This window comes from Microtus oregoni, unplaced genomic scaffold (genome assembly GCF_018167655.1).
Source record: "Microtus oregoni isolate MIOR12 unplaced genomic scaffold, Mior012 000006F_ref0000085, whole genome shotgun sequence".
Taxonomy (NCBI): Eukaryota; Metazoa; Chordata; class Mammalia; order Rodentia; family Cricetidae; genus Microtus; species Microtus oregoni.
The window spans coordinates 21,716,133-21,734,436 of record NW_024543065.1 but is presented as its reverse complement, the minus strand read 5'-3'; the positions used below and the strand labels follow the sequence as shown (position 1 = coordinate 21,734,436).

Sequence of the window (18,304 nt, the reverse complement as noted above, 5' to 3'; positions counted from 1 at the left end):
CTTTCTTTATTTCTTCCTTAATCCAGGTATGGTTCAGTAGTTGATCAGTTTCCATGAATTTGTAGGCTTTCTGGGGGTAGCATTGTTGTTGAATTCTAACTTTAATCCATGGTGATCTGATAAGACACAGGTGGTTACTAATATTTTTTTGTAACTGTGTAAGTTAGCTTTGCTACCGAGTATGTGGTCAGTTTTCGAGAAGGTTCCATGAGCTGCAGAGAAGAAGGTATATTCTTTCCTATTTGGGTGGAATAATCTATAGATGTCTGTTAAGTCCATTTGCTTCATTACCTCCATTAATTCTCTAATTTCTCTGTTAGGTTTCTGTTTGATTGACCTGTCCATTGGTGAGAGAGGAGTGTTGAAGTCTCCTACTATTAGTGTGTGTGGTTTGATGGCTGCCTTGTGTTTTAGTAATGTTTCTTTTATGTACGTGGGCGCTTTTATATTAGGGGCGTAGATATTCAGGATTGAGACTTCATCCTGATGAATTGTTCCTGTTATGAGTATAAAATGTCCCTCTCCATCTCTTCTGATTGATTTAAGTTTGAAGTCAACTTTGTTAGAAATTAGTATGGCCACACCTGCTTGTTTCTTAGGTCCATTTGCTTGATAAGCCTTTTCCCAGCCCTTTACTCTGAGTAGGTGCCTGTCTTTGTGGTTCAGGTGTGTTTCTTGTAAACTGCAGAATGTTGGATCCTGTTTTCATATCCAATCTCTTAGCCTTTGCCTTTTTATAGGTGAGTTGAGCCCATTAACATTAAGTGATATTAATGACCAGTGGTTGTTAACTCCGGTCACTATTTTAGTAGTAGGGTTTGTGTGTTTCCCTTCTTTGAGTTTTGCTGGTGAAGGGTCTCTAGATGTCTGAGTTATTGTGGTCATTGTTGGACTCCTTGGTTAGTGATTTTCCTTCTATTATTTTCTGTAAGGCTGGATTTGTGGCTACGTATTTTTTAAATTTGTTTTTATCCTGGAAAATTTTGTTTTCTCCATTTATAGTGAACAAAAGCTTGGCTGGGTATAGTAGTCTGGGCTTGCATCCATGGTCTCTTTGTTTTTGCAGTACATCTATCCAGGACCTTCTGGCTTTCATGGTTTCCATAGAGAAGTCAGGTGTAAGTCTGATAGGTTTACCTTTATAAGTAACTTGGCCTTTTTCCTTTGCAGCTCTTAATATTCTTTCTTTATTCTGTATATTTTGTGTTTTGATTATTATATGGCGAGGGGATGTTTTTTTTTTATCCAGCCTATTTGGTGTTCTGTATGCTTCTTGAACCTTCATAGGTACATCTTTCTTCAGGTTGGGAATGTTTTCTTCTATAATTTTATTAAGTATATTTTCTGGACCATCGAGCTGCACTTCTCCTTCTTCTACTCCAATTATTCTTAGATTTGGTCTTTTTATTGTGTCCCATATTTCCTGAATGTTTTGTGATGAGAGTTTGTTGGACTTGCTGTTTTCTTTGATCAGTGCATTTATTTTCTCTATGTTATCTTCAGAATCTGAGATTCTTTCTTCTATCTCTTGTATTCTGCTGGTTATGCTTGTTTCTGTAGTCTCTATTCGTTTACCTCGATTTTCCATGTCCAGCCGGCCCTCTGTTTGTGTTTTTTTCTTTGCCTCCATTTCAGTTTTCAAGTCATGAACTGTTTCCATTATCTGCTTGATTGTTTTTCCTTGGTTTCCTAGGGTATCATTCACTGATTTACTCAATTCCTCAAACTTTCTGTTATACTTCTCATCCATTTCTATAAGGGCGTTTTTTATATGTTGTTTAAGGGCCTCTATCACTTTCATAAAGTCAGTTTTTTCTGCTTCTTCTTGATTAAGGTGTTCATGTCCTCCTGTTGTGAGGCCGCTGGGTTCTGGTGGTTTCATGTTGTTTTTCAGATTGTTGGGTGAATTCTTGCCTTGGTGCCTGCCCATCTTTTCCTCCGAATGCTCCCCTATGGATCTACTTTTACAGGATCAGGTCTTCTTGCCCACTGATGTACCTTCCCAGTGATGTCACTCCCCAGTGATGTTTCTCCTGGTGTCCAGATCGGATCTCTGTGCTGCTTGGGTAGCTAGCAAACAAAGGGCCCACCCTGCTTGCTGCAGGCAGGCTATGGAGACAAAGGAACTACCGCCCCCCCCCCTTTGCCCTCCCGATTGGGGTTCGGTCCCAGCGCCCAAGCAGGCTGAGCTGGGAGGTGCTATGCCGCCAAAGAAGGGAGGTCAACATTGGAAATTTTCAAATCAAGAAGTAACTGGAAGAAGAATGCAGAGCCATGAGCTAAGAACCATCCCGTCTCTCTCATTTTATCTGCTACTGTTACTGAAAAGATTCACCAGACTCCAAAACCATCTCACAAATCTCCCATAACCTCTCAGGAGTGCCAATCCCACATAAGAATGTCAGGTGTGTTTCCATTATAGTTTTGTTTATTATTTGCTCCCAATAGCGAACGAGATTAAAGAATTCAGTGAACTCTTAGTACCATTTAGGAAACAGCCAATAGTGTCTTTTCAGCCTAGCCCTTAAAGGGGGATTTCCTGTAACCGAAAAGTTTGATGATTTTTGGGTTTTGTGTTTCAGAATGGACTCTTAGAGTAGAATAGTATTGGAAGCTGCATTGTTTAGCTAGACTTAAATTCCAAAGATGAGGCAACTTAAAAACAAAACACATTTCTAAGGCTCTTGGAGACTGGGAGTCAGAGTGCCATGATGTTCTTTCTTCTGAGGCCAGCATAGCTGACAGATGTCACTCTCCTTCTGTCTCTTTACTTAACTTAGCCTTCCTTTCCTGCAGTGTCTTCATGTGGTCTTTTCCTTTATATGCATGTGTCTCTTTACTTGTATAAATTTCATCTTATAAAGATACCAACAAGACTAGATTTGAGGCCACCTAAGCCCCCATTTTTGCCCACCCAACTCCTACAAGGAGTTATCTTCAACTACATTGACATTATAAACTCATAAAGGTTAAGGTTCCATCACATAGAACAACTCAGTTCATAACAAACACTAAAGCATTACTAATTTTAAATTCTGTATTTTGTAAAAGAAAGTGAATTTTAAGTTTTTTGGGGGGCTGACAAGATGTCTCAGCAGGCAAAGCACTTGCCAATTGAGCCTGGTAACCTAAGTTTAACTCCTGGAATCCAAGCAAAGGTGGGATACTCCATAGAGTTGTCCCCAAACCTCCATGTGCATCCTGTCACACACACAAACACACACACACACACACACACACACACACCATAGGGTCTGGAGAGATGGCTCATGGGGAAGGGGTTAAGAGGTTAAGAGCACTTGCTGCTCTTCCAGAAGACCCAAGTTCAGTTGTAAGCACCACATTTAACAGTTTACAACCACCTACATAATTCCAGCTCCAAGGATCTAATGTCCCCTTCTGATCTCTAAGAGTTCCCGCACTTCCATATGCATACGCACAAGAAGAAGATACATACATAGACACATAAATAAAAACAAATCCAACAAATTAAAAAAACCCACTTCCCTATCAAAAATTTGATCATGAAATTGACTGAAGTTGCCAGATTCTGTAAATAATAGCACAAAATAATAATTTCAGTTGAAAGTTCAAGAAGAACAGAATAGGTAATATTTAGTATTCACTTGCCCTGTGGAATATTTGGGACGAATATAATTAGGGATGATACACTCGCTCTGGCAATACAGTCTCAGGGAAGCAGGCTAGAGAACAGCAGTGAGCTTTTTGAGGAGTGCTACCCTCTGCCCACTCGAGGTTTTCCCCACATGGGAAACAAGAGCACCTTCCATAGGAGCTTAGGAGCCCAGAGCAGGGGGAATTGGATCTTTATTTTTGGAATCTAAGAGGAGATGGTCTTCCACAGTGCCCTGTGACAAAGAGGAAAGTGACTGGAGGTCTGAGAGTGGCCCTGCAGTAGCTGTCCCACCACAGTGTTTCCCTTCTCCTCCCCCCCCCCACAGTGTTCTATCATCGAGGGCTTACTCTGTGTGGATGAGAGAGCAGCAGTTGGCTGTGTGTGGAGTGGCATGCCTGAAGTGCTCTCCTGAGTTGAATTAAATTTGGACTTTTGTGGTTTACAGAACAGGATTGCTACTGATGGCCAGCCTGGCCAACAGCAACAAATTATACCCAGGGCATATAAAGTTCAGTAAGAGCTGTGTGCATGGATGTCATTGACGTTTCCCCAAGCCCGATGACAATATCTCATTAGCTGTCATGTAATTCAGAAGCCTCGTGTCTGACAAAGAAGCCAGAAGCAAAGTATTGTGAAGTTGCTGTCTGTTCAAGAGAGACTCAGTTCCCCTTGAGGTTATTGACATGTCTTTTCCAACTTTACTGCTAGTGAATCAAGATTCTGTGTGATGTCGTTAAAGTTGGTCTCTTGAACCTATAAGGAAAACTTAATATTTACCTTTCAATCAATTGCTTCACCTTTTGGGATTGTTTTGAAACACAGTTCTGTCTTTTAGTGTTTTGTCTTGCTCCTCAAAAATAGGCTCATTCCCTATTTTAAACACCACCATCAAAAGTAAGTAGAAACACGAAAACCTCAGTGAAATTTCTATGTAAGTTTCTCTTTTTGCTGCAATATCAGAACTAGAGTCCCCAAGATAAAATGGTTTTTAATTAAGAAATGTAAATCTAAAAAGAGCACAAAGACCATGGGGAAAAAATCCCATGCAGAACTACTGCCACCTAAAGGCTTTGCTCAGTATCACAAGAATGCCTTTTCTTAGCTGAGTAGCTAGTATTGAGATGTCATAAAGATTAAGAAGTAGTTGTAAATTTTATCATTCTTTCTAAATAAAGTCTGTTAATACAGTTTAATCAAGCTCTGTATGGCAGAGACTACGTGGGTTAGCTTAAGGGATATAAAATGTTCAGTGTTCCTGTGTTTAAATAGGAGTACTGAGAAAAAAAAAGTACATTTTAAACGAATGAAAGAAAGACTATGTACCTCTCTGTGTAAAAGAATACTTGCACAAATTATGTTTGCAATTCACATGTTAAGAGAAAGTTGCAAACCCATAAAGGGACATTTTAATGAGTTGTTTCACAATCTAAAACTTAAGCCAAATAATCAGAGTTCTGTTTAGGTAAATACCGACAAGTAGGTAACAGCTACAGATCACAATGACTAAATAATATTCTTATTAATAGGCCAGGTGGGGTGTGAGGCTTTAATTACTGGCCTGCAATTCCAGCACTTGGAATCAGGTAGGGGGATTACACATTTGAGACCAGCCCGAGCTGCATAGCAAGACAGTGTCAGGAAGAAAGAGGAAAGGAGTGAGATTTCATGATGAAAATCGGCTCTAGAGGATCAGCAACATTACATACTATTTCTGACTATCTCTGAATTGTTCTGTGACGGTAGTTACAAATCTCAGTGAATGGAATATTTTAGAAGCACCTGAATTTGTAAAAAAAAAAAAATGACAAATGGCATAATGTTCCTTTTCTTGATGGATCTTTGAAATTGCAAACAATGCTCATTATACTTAACATATCAATATTGACTAGAGACCAATTGCATTATTGACTGTCTTAGTTAGGCTGTCTTAGGAAAACCACATACTAGGAGGCTCCTACCAACAGGACTCTCTGGGTAGACACGAGGAATATGAGAAATAAAATGTTGGCTGATCTGCAGGATCAGATTGTTACTGAACACGACTAATGGCCGCCTCCAGCTTGGAGTCACCTGGTTACAGATTGGGATCTTTTCCTTCAAGAATGACTTATGTTTCCTCCTCCCCTAAAGAATTTCCTGTCTCTGGTTCAGAACATCCAGCAGAGTTTATAAAGGGAAGCTTCGGCTAAATCATCAAGAAACCAACCTTTAAAAACTTTTAGCCATGAGTGCTGGTATACAGACCACAGTTAAGAGAATCTCTAAAGTACCTATTAACTCTCTCACACATACAATACACACACATACACACATACATACACACACACACAAAATCTCTTCTAAGGAGAACTTTGGCCTTCAAGTTTAAACTAAAATGGAAGTCAGAATGCGTAGGCCTTCCCCTGAAGATACAGAGAAGCATATGCAGGTCAATGCTTCTAGTAATAACTCATGAGGGAATTTTGGCTGATAAGAACAAGAAATAGAAACTAGTTCAGCAAAGGCCTAAAACAATTTTTTGTCCCTAGCCAGATGTAAAAAGAAAAGAAAATAAAAATAAAAAGTGTCTTTTGAGCCGGGCGGTGGTGGCGCACGCCTTTAATCCCAGCACTCGGGAGGCAGAGGCAGGCGGATCTCTGTGAGTTCGAGACCAGCCTGGTCTACAAGAGCTAGTTCCAGGGCAGGCTCCAAAGCCACAAAGAAACCCTGTCTCGAAAAACCAAAAAAAAAAAAAAAAAAGTGTTTTGTTCAGTAGCAGTCAGAGGCCAGGAATGCACAAGGGCCTCTGGTTCCGGCTCTGACTTATCTCTGAACTATCTGGATAAGCACAACTGCCTGCACACTATAAATGAAGAGATGACTTGAAGAGAGCCGCAGATGCAGAGGACAAGGGTGAGCCAAGTGGACAGAGCAACTCGCCTTCCCAGGCCTCTGCCATCAGTCCTATGAAAACTGCCTAGACTAGCAGCTTGGTGGAGCTCCATCCCTGGAACCCACTCCTGTGACATGGTAGCTCTGCCTTCTTCCTTTCTGTTGAAGTCCCATCTTCAGCTCCCATCTCCTTTAACAGAATCTGAAAGACAAGAACCCAGAGCCTATTAATTCAGTAGAAGTTCTGTTTGACTGTGACCTTGTGGCATCCTAACTCCTCAGTTAAAGCCCACGTGAAGCTAAGATGCCTCTGTCCTACTCAAGGACCCCCCACCCCCACTTTTTCTGTATCAGTGTGATACAAAGCAACCTTCCCCCTTGTCTTCACAGACTGTAAAGACTGGAGGGTCTCAGTGGTCCTTATGCTCTTACCGGTGAGCTGCTCGATTTTCTAGAGGATTTCCTCCTGTCCCTAGTCCAGATTTGTTTGAGGCTCATTATGGCAGAAAAGTTAATTATTAGTTTTCAAATGAGTCCACTAGGTGCTATAAGCATCCTAACCAACTGCACTGTCTATCGGGCTAAATTAATCCCTGGATTGGTCTAGCCACCTCCTAAGAGTACCTGTGGGACTTAAATGTAATTCTCAATCAGTTGTATCATTATATTATATCAATTGTTCTTTCTCATTAGATGAAGCGCTCTTTTAAATTTAGAGAAACAGTATAAAGACGATAGATATGTGTTTTTTCTTTTAAACGAAGGGCTGTGCGGTAAAGATCTTAATATACTAATTTTTCACACACAGAGACTGGAAGAGCTAAACGTCTCTGGCATCTTTTGACACAATTGGATTACTTTTTGCTTTTTGCGCATAATGTTTTCTTTATCTCACACTATTCCACACTCAAAAATAAAGATACAATAGGATCGCTTAGTTGTGTGGCGCCTGAAAGATGATCAGGAGTTCCGGTTAGTTCTGAATAACCTTAAGCAAGGGACATTTGCTAGTAGGGTCCTAGACAGACAATTCAGCTCAGGCAGTACTGGCTCCACCGGAAGCAAGCCCTGGAGGCGGCTTGCAGGAGCCTGCAAAAAAGCCACTGTACCAGAAGGTGGGCGGGCCGCAGACGGGTGCTGCGGGAGGGGCGGGGCCTGGGGCGGGGCCGCCCTCGGGTCGCCGGAGTTTAGGCCCCGCCCCATGGACGGCCCCGCCCTGGCAGACCACGCCCCGCCCGTCCAGTAAGGCCCCGCCCCTTCAGGGCCCATCCCGCTCCGCCTCCTCCGTGCGATCCTGGGTAGTTGGGTCTCGGCAATTTCACCACGCACGCTCTTCCAGTCTTCCGGTCTCGGAACCCTCCGCTGCGCAGCCATGGCTCAGCACTTCTCCCTGGCCGCTTGCGACGTGGTGGGCTTCGACCTTGACCACACGCTGTGCCGCTATAACCTGCCCGAGAGCGCCCGGGTGAGTGGCGCGGGTGACACCAGGCGCACGGCCTCTGGGGCGTTGGGCGGAAGTGTGGTTTTAGGCCCCTGAAGGGGCTGAAGAAGAAACCTGGGGCAGAAGACAGAGCAAGATGGAGCTTGGGAGCCGGCTTTTAGGGCATTGGAAAGGCTGGGTCGGGAGTCTGGGGTGTGATTTGCTGATCCTAGGCCCTGGTATTTCTTTCCTACTCCTCTGCGCTCCAGCAGAGTGGGTATAGCCACTTGTTTTGGACTTCTAGAATGTGTGGCTGCATCTTTCCTGTTGCACGGCCAAGTAATCACCTGTCAGAGTTGAGGCGCTGCGCTTAGGGAGAGATTGTGTAACAGTATTGCGAAAAACACCGATCGAAAAGTCATTAAAGTCTTAGCCGTCCTCTTGTTTTTACCAAGAAGAAAACGAGCCTTCATTTTGCACCTCCTACTTGCTCTGTGCATTTTAAATAAAGTTGTAGTCTCAATGGAATCTGGGCCCTCGCTGCCCTGAAGGCTGTGTTTGTAGACTGGTACCCTCTGACCCTTTGGACCCTTCCGAAGCAACTGAAGAATTAACAGTATTGCAGTGAAAGGTCTAAGCTAGACTGCAGCTGGATGACCTAGTTCGGGACGCCAGCTCCAAGTGTCTGGCTCTGTGACGCTAGGGAAATAACCTGGCTTCCTTCTCAGTTTCCCTTGCCTATATTCAGTGGATAGTGGATGTGTGGTGCTGAGAGCTTGTCCCTGGTTAAAAAACAATTGTGTGTTATGGTTGCACCCGGAGTATTTGGGTCGAGGTGTGGATCCCTAGTGCCGAGAACAGCCAGGGCCGTTCTGTTGTAGTCCTGCCAGTGCTCCAGTGGGCCGGGTACTCAAAAATCAAAAATGAGGCGCCCGAATCGCTGGTGTGTGTTTTTTTGCATAAGGATTTTTTTTTTTTTTCAAATGTGAGTTCCCTGCTGGTGAACTGTTCTTGCCAGTGACACAGACCTCACATCCTTTCTCATGGTGACAGTTGGAAGGCATTTTTTTTTAAGTCTTGGTCCTTTGGCTACCCCTTCACATAGACCTTTGGGTGTTATTTTCGTTCCTTTCATGCCTTTCAAATCCCTGTCCGGTTTGTATTTCCTGTAGTCAACATCGTTTATGGGGAATGTTGTTTAAGTGCCAATTTGGTGGATGTGTGGGCATAAAAATTCCAGAGTATAAGAGCCACAAGATACTCTATTGTGAATTTTGAAACTCTGTGCAGTTTTAAGACTGAAAACTAAACCCTGGTGAGGCTCAGATTGTTTGTTGTAGAAATCCTAAGTCTGCCAGCATGTTGGCGCTGGGATGTAGTTAGGGACAGAGATGAACCACACACAGGTAGCAGCCTGTTAGCAGAAAGATGGCGTAAAGCTCTTTTTGGAGCTTTACTCATGGTGGAGGGTAGTCTTTTCTGTCTTGATACGTGCTACTGCCTGTCCTTTAGGCTCAGTGTCCCTCTTCTTCATGTGGGCTCTCAGGTTGAGTACTGTTCCCTTATGAAGCCTTCCCTTCCCACCTATGAAGTGTATCATGTCACCACCGTTAGTTTTCCACAGAAACTAACTCCACCATAAAGTTTCAGTGTTTCACAGTTACCTTTTGAAATCCTCCCCCAGAGGCCCAGTCTTCTTAGCATCAGACTGATTGACAGGGTTCCTTGCATCCTGAGCGTTAGTACTGAGTGTACCGGGCTCAGAAAGTTACAATGTGGATGAAATTAAAGGACTTTAGTAGCTGAGTATACACAGCCACTTTTTTTTCTATTTTGGTGTGTGTCTCTGTGTGTGTGGTATATGCATGTATGTATGTGTATATGTGGGGGGTATGCTTCATACGTGGAAGTCAGAGGTCACTGTTTTGTGTCTTCCTCTCCTGCTCTCCACCTTATCTTTTGAGAAAGTGTCTCAGTGAACATGGAGTTGGAGTTGGAAAGTGACGGGCGAAAGGAGCATGCAATGGACAGCGGAGGCAGGTGTTCAGAAAGTGGAAACTGCAGACACTTGTAGAGAAATCGGGGATTTTCTCAGTGAGGGCATTTATCAAGTCATGGGGTCATGCAAATATGGATGTATATGTGTCCCTTCTGCCAGAACCTCAGGAACAGCATCCCAGAGGACATGACACTGACACCTGTGTTCTTTGGGCATGCGGACTGAGAATATGTGCCCATTCTGAAGGAGTGGCCACACATCAGTCTTTGCCATGTTAACAAGAGGGGCTCCGTCCTACCAGGTCTTCTGATTCATTTTTGTAAGCTGGAAATCTCAACTAATTTGAAACCTTTCCATTTTGAGGCATTGCCTCATTTTCCAACACAGCAGGATTATAAGGTTGCCAGGTTTAGCAAATTAAAACACAGGACACAAAGTTCTGACTTTCAAATTATAGAAGCATTCCTGGTTTTTGTGAACACCCGAACTATTACATGGAACATGCTTATCAGAAAAAAAATCCACCCAACTATTTGCTATTAATCTAACATTTGGATTGACCTCATCTTTATTTGGCAGATTCTGGTGGAGGCCAAACCTGTGTTGTGGGCTGGCAGGATAGGAATATTTATACAGTGGAAACGGGCAGAGGTTATCGTCAGTCGTGGTTTTGGTGCATAACTAGCCCAGGACTGATAACAATAGCTAATGCTTCTGTTGAATTTACCTTTGTAAGCGCCACATCTGTTAACCCCAGACTAGCAATAGACTTTGCAGGCAGGATCATGACAGATACTCTCTACTGTTCGCAGAAGTTACTTTGAACCTTTGTGTGACTCAGTACGTTTAAAAAAACATTCTTTGAACTTTGCCTGTCTGTTGTTCCTAGGCTTCAAGAATCCTGTAGGAGCTGGGCATGGTCGGGTATATATCCCTTTAATCCCAGCATTAGAGAGGCCGAGGCAGGTGGGTCTTTTAGCTTCAGGCCAGCCAGGGCTACATAATGAGTTCCTGTTTCAAGAGAGAAACAAAAAATCATATAGGAGGCCACCAGGGCCTCTCTCTTCCCTGAAAGTCTAATGACTTTAAGAGGCAGCATCCATTCTGAATCATCTGCATGATGCAGGACTGTTGATAGATCGTGTAACCCGGGTGAGGATCACACTGCACCAGGCAGGAGTCACACTAAGGTTTTCCAGTCGGCTTTAGGCAGAGGGCAGCTCTATTTGATGGGAGTCTGTTTTCTCCATTCTCATTTCCTAGTACCCAGCTCCCACCACCCCAGGTGCAGCAGAGCTCAGGCCCCTGTCTACACGTGCCTGGTTCTCCATGGCCCTAGATTCCCCAGCTCTGCCATATCTTCTAGGTGGTGCTGCTGTATCAGGGAACTTGGCTCGCAGATTCAGCTGGACTAGCTGAACAGCGAGCTCTGGAGAGCCCCGTTTCTCCGACACCCCCCAGTGCTCGGGTTACAAGTGTGTGCTATGTCCAGATTTTACATGGGTGCCGGGGATCTGACTTGGGTCCTCATGCTTGTGCAGCAGGCACTTTACCCACTGAGTCATCTCTCCAGCATTAGGCTGCTTGTGAAATGTGGGTATTTAGATGAAAAACAACAACTGTTGAGATTCAGGTCTGTCAACAATCAGCGTTGGTTTATCCTATGCTGGCTTCCAAAGGCTTCCCTCCTCCATGCTTAGTTGTTCTCTTTGCATAGACAAATGAGAGGCTCCTTGTGTCTGATAGAGGCTTCATGTTTCCTCCTAACTCATCTGCCTGGCCGGATGTGTCTCACTGAGTCTCCTCTCTCCCAGGCCTGTGTAGCACTGGTGGACCAAAGTGAGAGAATATGATAGAGTGGCCAGCATGCTCACTGTCCTGGTGCCTGTCTAGTAGCTACAGAGCATTGTCAGGTCTTAATGATGAGTGCCAACCCATTAGGACCTGGCTGTCCGATTAATACCTGCCTTTGGTTTTATAGTTGTGTACTGGTGATATAGTTTCGGGACCCTTTGGGGATGACAAATCACCTGGAAAGGAGGTTCAATGGCAGAACGTCACAGTTGTGTGTATTGCTCCGCTGCTAGCCCCATCGGTGATTCCATTAGGTTGTCGGGTGAATGAAATGAAGGGTGAATAGTGAACTTTAGAGTTGATCTCTCTTTGTGCTTTCCTTATTTGCAGCTCATTTACAACAGCTTTGCTCAGTTCTTAGTCCAGGAGAAGGGGTATGATAAGGAGTTGCTCACTCTGACGCCCGAGGACTGGGATTTCTGGTAAGTCCCCTAGCCCCTCTGGCCGCTCCATCCCCAGTGACTCATGATTGTTGCTGATGAAATCTTAACGCTTTCTCTTCTGTGAAGGTGGACAGTGAAATGTAAAACTGAGTCAAAGGGCAGAATAACTTCTATACTAGAAGTTTTGTGTTTAATGAGTTAAAGTCTTGTACTTGAAACATGTCTAGACTTTAATATAAGTAAGCTCTCAGCTTGTGACTACTTTTAGGATATTTATATGTAGTTTCAGACAGTCACAGAAGTATTAAAAGCTAAAATTTGCATCTATGGGAAAAAGTTTGTTATTCAGAGCCATGAAAGAGGGGTCAGCATGTTAAGTAAGTGGCTGAATTAGGCCATCTGAATAAATATTCCTTTCTGGTTCTTGTTGTTCATTCCCTTCCTGCTTTATGATTCATTTAAACAAGAAAAAGAAGCAAAAAAAGAAAACCCTTAATCAATGTAAATTGTTCAGTTTAGACAGTTGTGGCAGGGTGTGCATGCTAGTGTGAATATGGTGCCAGCCACCTGAGGCCTGAGGATGCCATTCAGGGTTAGCTGGGCAGCATAGAAAGTCCTTGTCTCTTAAAGTAAATTAGGACTGGGAAGGTGGATTCAGAGCCCATGTAAGGAAAAGGAGCTGCTGCCTCCCAAGGCTCAGGGATCATTGCAAAAGGAGGAAGGAAAGATTATAAGAGGTAAAGGTGATGATTGGCTACAAGGGAACTTTCCAGTACACAACAGGGTGGTTGCAGATATGAACTCATGGAAGTTGTGACGGCATGCACAAATCTGGGGTAAGCTTAAACTCGGTAAGACCAAGTATGGAGCAGGATGATGGACACCACATCCCACCCTTAGCTGGGGCACTATTAACAATTCATGGTGACTGGGAAGAGGGAAAATCAGATTTCTTCAAAGATGGGACCTCTGAGCAGCTACCTGTTTACAAGTAGATGGCCCTCTACACATACAAATAGTGGATTTGGGGCAACAACAACAACAAAACAAAAAACATACAGATGAAGTTGGGAGGAAATGATAGAGAGGATGGGGGAAGACTTGGAGCAGTTGGAATGGCGAGCATCATCAAAGCACACCATACACATACACAAAGTTCTCAAAAGGGAAAGGGGCATGGAAGGAGGGAAGAATGGATCTGAGTGCAGTGGCTTCTCTAGAACCGCAGCATTAGGGAGGCAGACACAGGAGGATCCTGGGAGCTTGCTGTCCAGTCCGCCTAACCAACTGGTGAGCTCCAGCCAGCTTCAGTGAGAAATACTGTGTTGAAAAGTAGGGTGGAGAGATGGGAGGGATTCTGGTGTCAGCCTCTGGCTGCCTCTACACACAGGCACACACGTGTGAACACAGGAAAACGTATACAAACATACACACAAATTAAGACTAAGAAAATGACCATTTAGTTTGTAATTAATAATCATTAAAAATACATGCACAGCGATCATGCATTGTGCATACCTCTGAAATTTGTTTGTCTTTTGATCTGTCCTTTCTGTCCTGGGAAGGAATGGAAAGCTCTTACCACGTGACATTATTGTTTCTAGGAGTTTTACTGTGAATGCAAGGAAATAATGCCCACAAGAGCCCTTTTATGTTCCTTTAACCTTGCTGTTTGTCAGCCCTTGTGCTGCTTCACTGTTACTATTCGTAATAGAGAATCTAAACATTTTATCCAGAGCCTACAAGGTTTTTAAAGAACCTAGAGCCGGGCAGTGGTGGCACACACCTTTAATCTCAGCACTTGGGAGGCAGAGACAGGTGAATCTCTGTGAGTTCAAGGCCAGCCTGGTCTACAGGAGCTAGTTCCAAGACAGCTACAGAGAGATCCTGTCTCAAAAAACAACAACAAAAAAAAAAAACAAAAACAAAACAAAACAAAAAAGCCCTTGAACTTAGTATTTGACCTTCTTTTGCTGGTTTTCAATAATATACCTTGCCCAGAAGGTAAGTTTTTCTAAGTAGAACTATATGGAGGTCATTTTAAAATAGTGCAAAAAACACCCTGGCAAAGAAGCTAGCTTGTGTGTTGTAAGTGTGTGTGGATATTCATGTGCATCTTTCTGTTTGTATCTGTTCTAATCTTGTGTGTGCACGCATGTGCACAGGCACACATGTGTGACGGTCTGGGGTCAACTTTCAGGAGTCTGTTTTCTCTTCCAACATGGATCTGGGGATTGAGCACAGGTTGTCAGCTTTGCTCAACAGCTACTTTTACCCACTAAACCATGCCACCTTCCTATGTGCTGTAGATAATGGAAAACTATTGTATATAGTAACAAGGTACAGAATCTTCGTTTTGTATTTTCTCTTTTGAGTTGTGTCTGTTTTCACACACACACACACACACACACATACATACACATACACACACAATCCTGAAGACTTTATAAGCTGAACATGCTACTCCTTCCCCTGGCAATTTCCCTTATGTGCCTGCTTTTCAGCGATACTCAATTTTATCATTCCTGGATGTTCTCTCTCATTGAGAAATATATTCTTGCTGGGCAGTGGTGGCGCACGCCTTTAATCCCAGCACTCGGGAGGCAGAGGCAGGCGGATCTCTGGGAGTTCGAGGCCAGCCTGGTCTACAAGAGCTAGTTCCAGGACAGGAACCAAAAAAGCTACGGAGAAACCCTGTCTCGAAAAATAAAAAAAAAAAAAAAAAAAAAAAAAAAAAGAGAGAGAGAGAAATATATTCTTCATTTAGGTGAGGAGGAAATCTCTTCACATTGTAACATTTAATAATGGAGATTTTTGTCTCTGAGGTTAACAAAGTATATAAGCTGGTCGATAATCAGACTTTTCTATTTTAGTTGCAAGGGTTTGGCGTTGGATCTGGAAGATGGGACCTTCATTAAACTCGCAGCTGACGGCACTGTGCTCAGGTAACCTGATGGAATTGTGGTCAGCGTCTCACTCCTGTAGTACTAGTGAACAGTCCTTAAGCCACAAGATGCGGTTAATATTTAAGTCAACCAGATGACAGGTAGCACTCTATACTACTTTTAACTTCTTAGAAATATTTTCAGGAAATATAGTAGAAAATAACATACCCCTTGACATTTCCTATCCTTTTCTTTTTTCAAAAGATCATGGATATTATGCTGTTTGCCTTTTATTAGGTAATTAGAATAGTATCAGGGACTCTTTGATTAAAGAAGGTGCAGATGGGTACTGGGTAGGAGTTGATGGTCTCTGTATATCCCATTAGGCTGTGGTCTTTGTATACCTGTATACCCTGTTAGGTCATGGTCTGTGTACACCCTGTTAGGCCATGGTTTGTGTACACCCTGTTAGGTCATGGTCTTTGTACATCCCGTTTGGCCATGATCTGTCTGTGTATACCCTATTAGGCCATGGTTTGTATACACCGTGTTAAGCCATGGTCTGTGTACGCCCTGTGTTAAGCCATGGTCTGTGTACACCCTGTTAAGCCATGGTCTGTGTACACCCCATTAGGCCATACTTATTTCCCTTATGCAGGCTCCTTATGGACCTTGTCAGCCTCATGCTCTGGTTTCCTTCCTGTTCCTCTTCTCTTGAGTACACACAGACCTCTCGGGTTGACCAGGGTATGGGAAACAATCAGTAAGTAGCTGCTGTCACTACTGAGTCTGCAGGAAAGCACCATGGAGTAAAGATCTATTTCCCACCTCATGCTAATAGTATAGTCACAGCAATATGGCCATGCGGGTGTCTTTTACTATTATACCCAGCTGGTCAACGACAAGAAGACTCAATACAGGACTCCTGCATTCCTACTTTTGATACTTTGTAGTCAGGTTACTTTCATACTTCCCCCAGACTCTCCTCTAAAGTACTTCTAAAAGGAGCAGGTATGGCCTTATCTCTTATTTTGGAATTTATTTTCCTATTTCTTTTTCAGGCAACTAGGGAGTGTATTTATCTGAATGCAAATACTATATAAGTTTCCTTTAACCCCGTACATCTGTGGTTTGCTTAGTGGTGTTCTTGGCAGTCTTCACTCATTCTCTAGTTGTTAAAATCTGCCTGTCTGCCTGTCTGCCTGGTCTCTGTCGCTCTCAATTCAACTTCTGAATAACCTGAAGTTTCTCTTGCACACTTTTTCCCCTTGATGACTTCTTTCATTCTGCGCAGAAGATTCTGGTCTACTCAGGTGTGCCTGCAGAACGCCTCTCTCGACACAGTATTCTGAAGGGTCAGCCTCTAAAGAAAAGAACTCCATGTGTGTTCTTAGTTCTTCTTCATTTCTTCATTTTCCCCTTCAGATTATTTCCCCACCAAAATGAAATACACTGTATGTTCTCGTAATGAACGATTTAAAATATCAACTATCTACTTATCTACATGGTGAGAGTCCCCTGACAAGGCTCTAGTAAAGGAAAAGCAGATTTCTGAGCACAGAACCTAGCTATTTCTTCATTGTCTTCTGTTTGGCACATTCCTGTGTCCTTCCAAAGTGTTTGTTGATAAAATGTATGTGTTGTGTGGTCAGGTTGTCCAGTCTCATCTCCGCAGGTCCTTGGTACCAGGTGCCCACCACTCCCTGGTACCTGATGTTATTCATCTTCTAACCTGCTCTTCCTCATGGCTGCCTAAGTTATCCTTCCCACTCTGTCTATATAGTTGTCTCCTAATTGTTCTGGCTGAATATGTATTTTGCTCTTGCTTTGTGTGCATGCTACTGGGGATAGAATCCAGGGCCCGCACACATGTTAGATGAGTTCCCTACCACCAATATCCATCCCCAATGCTTTCCTTTTCCTTTTATGTCTGAGACAAGGTCTCTCTTAAGTTTTCCAGAATGGCTTTGAACTTGTTTGTGGTCCCCTGGCCTTATCATCCTGAGGAGTTGGGATTCCGAGCAGGTGTTACAACACCAGCTTTGTCTCATCTTTTGATGACACCACAGCTTCTCTAGGAAAGGCCAGGAGCTGCTGCAGCAGTGGCCTCACGTGGCAGCTCCTCATCACTTGCTAGTGGATGGACTTAAACGCGGAAGAGCCACAGCTGTGGTAGAAACCCCAGAGCATCCAGACAACAATCTTTGAACTGACCTACATTACTTGTGTAGTTTAGACAAGCGTTTAGTGTCTCATGTGCCTAGAATCTTGGTTGCTATACAATAACCATAAAGTGCTTCTAGAATCCCAGACCCAACCCAGTGAAAACCAATATACAGTATATAAAAGAAAAACAATGGTTGGTCATGTGCCCATGGGTAGCACTCAGGTGGCTGAGGTAGGAGGATCACAATTTTGAAGATATCCTGGGCTATATAACAAGATCCTGTCTAAGAAAAAACCAAAGCAAAGCTATGTTAACTCCAGTGGGATGGGGATCAGTGTTCTCAGTGTTGTCACAGAGGCAATCATGGGAACTTTCAGCCAACACTACAGTCCTCCCCAACAGGGCAAGCCATGGCACCAGGATGATGACTCCGGAGGCGCTGGCAGAGACCTATGGCAAGAAGGGCTGGAGGCACTGTGTGACGGACAAACACTGTGCTTCGAGCGTCGACATCCCTTGCTGCTCAGGTAGGTCTCCTCTGCCACCCACTCTGCCTCACTTTTGGACTGTCACCTGCAGTGCAAGGAGACAAAGAAGAAGCTCGGCCCTGTAGCCAAGCAAAGTGTCCGGAGGAATGGCTTTGGCAGTAGTATTTACTTTTCAGGTGTGTGTGGTTTCTGCTTGGCGTTGATTGGGTTAGCAGTGTTTTCACTGCTATACGGAAGGCTTCATTTAATGTCCTTTTACCCGTCTTTATTCTGGAGTAAAAAGATTACCCTGAAGATGACACACCCCTTAGCTGGGCTGTGTGCTTTATGCAGCAGTTCCATGCTCCATTCTCAGTTTCTCTGTCTCCCTGGTCTTCTCATTCCCATTGCCTGCCACTCCCGTGGTCCTGGACCCTGCTTTCTTGCTGACGGCCCTATGTCCTGCCACTGGTTTTTACTTTAAAATGATTCCATACAGTCTTATCAAGTCTGGGTAAAGACCTTTACCAAAGTGAAACATGAAGCAATATTTCAGAAATTCTTTACTGACATAGGTGTGCGTGGATTGGTTTTGGAGTGGTTAAAGCCCTTTTTATGGAT

The 18,304-nt window shown here is 43.6% G+C and overlaps 1 protein-coding gene across 3 annotated transcripts in view; it reads left to right on the top strand.

The window, feature by feature from the left end:
* Positions 1 to 7,785: 7,785 nt before the first annotated feature.
* The window catches only part of Nt5dc1 (5'-nucleotidase domain containing 1), a 112,792-nt gene continuing 102,273 nt past the window's right edge, over positions 7,786 to 18,304 (top strand). For all 3 annotated transcript variants that reach the window (XM_041654767.1, XM_041654766.1, XM_041654768.1), the window contains exons 1-4: positions 7,786 to 7,973; positions 12,112 to 12,203; positions 15,038 to 15,109; positions 17,619 to 17,743. In XM_041654767.1, the coding sequence (XP_041510701.1) occupies positions 7,881 to 7,973; positions 12,112 to 12,203; positions 15,038 to 15,109; positions 17,619 to 17,743 (382 nt within the window). In that variant the 5' untranslated portion in view covers positions 7,786 to 7,880. The remainder of the gene's footprint in view (positions 7,974 to 12,111; positions 12,204 to 15,037; positions 15,110 to 17,618; positions 17,744 to 18,304) is intronic.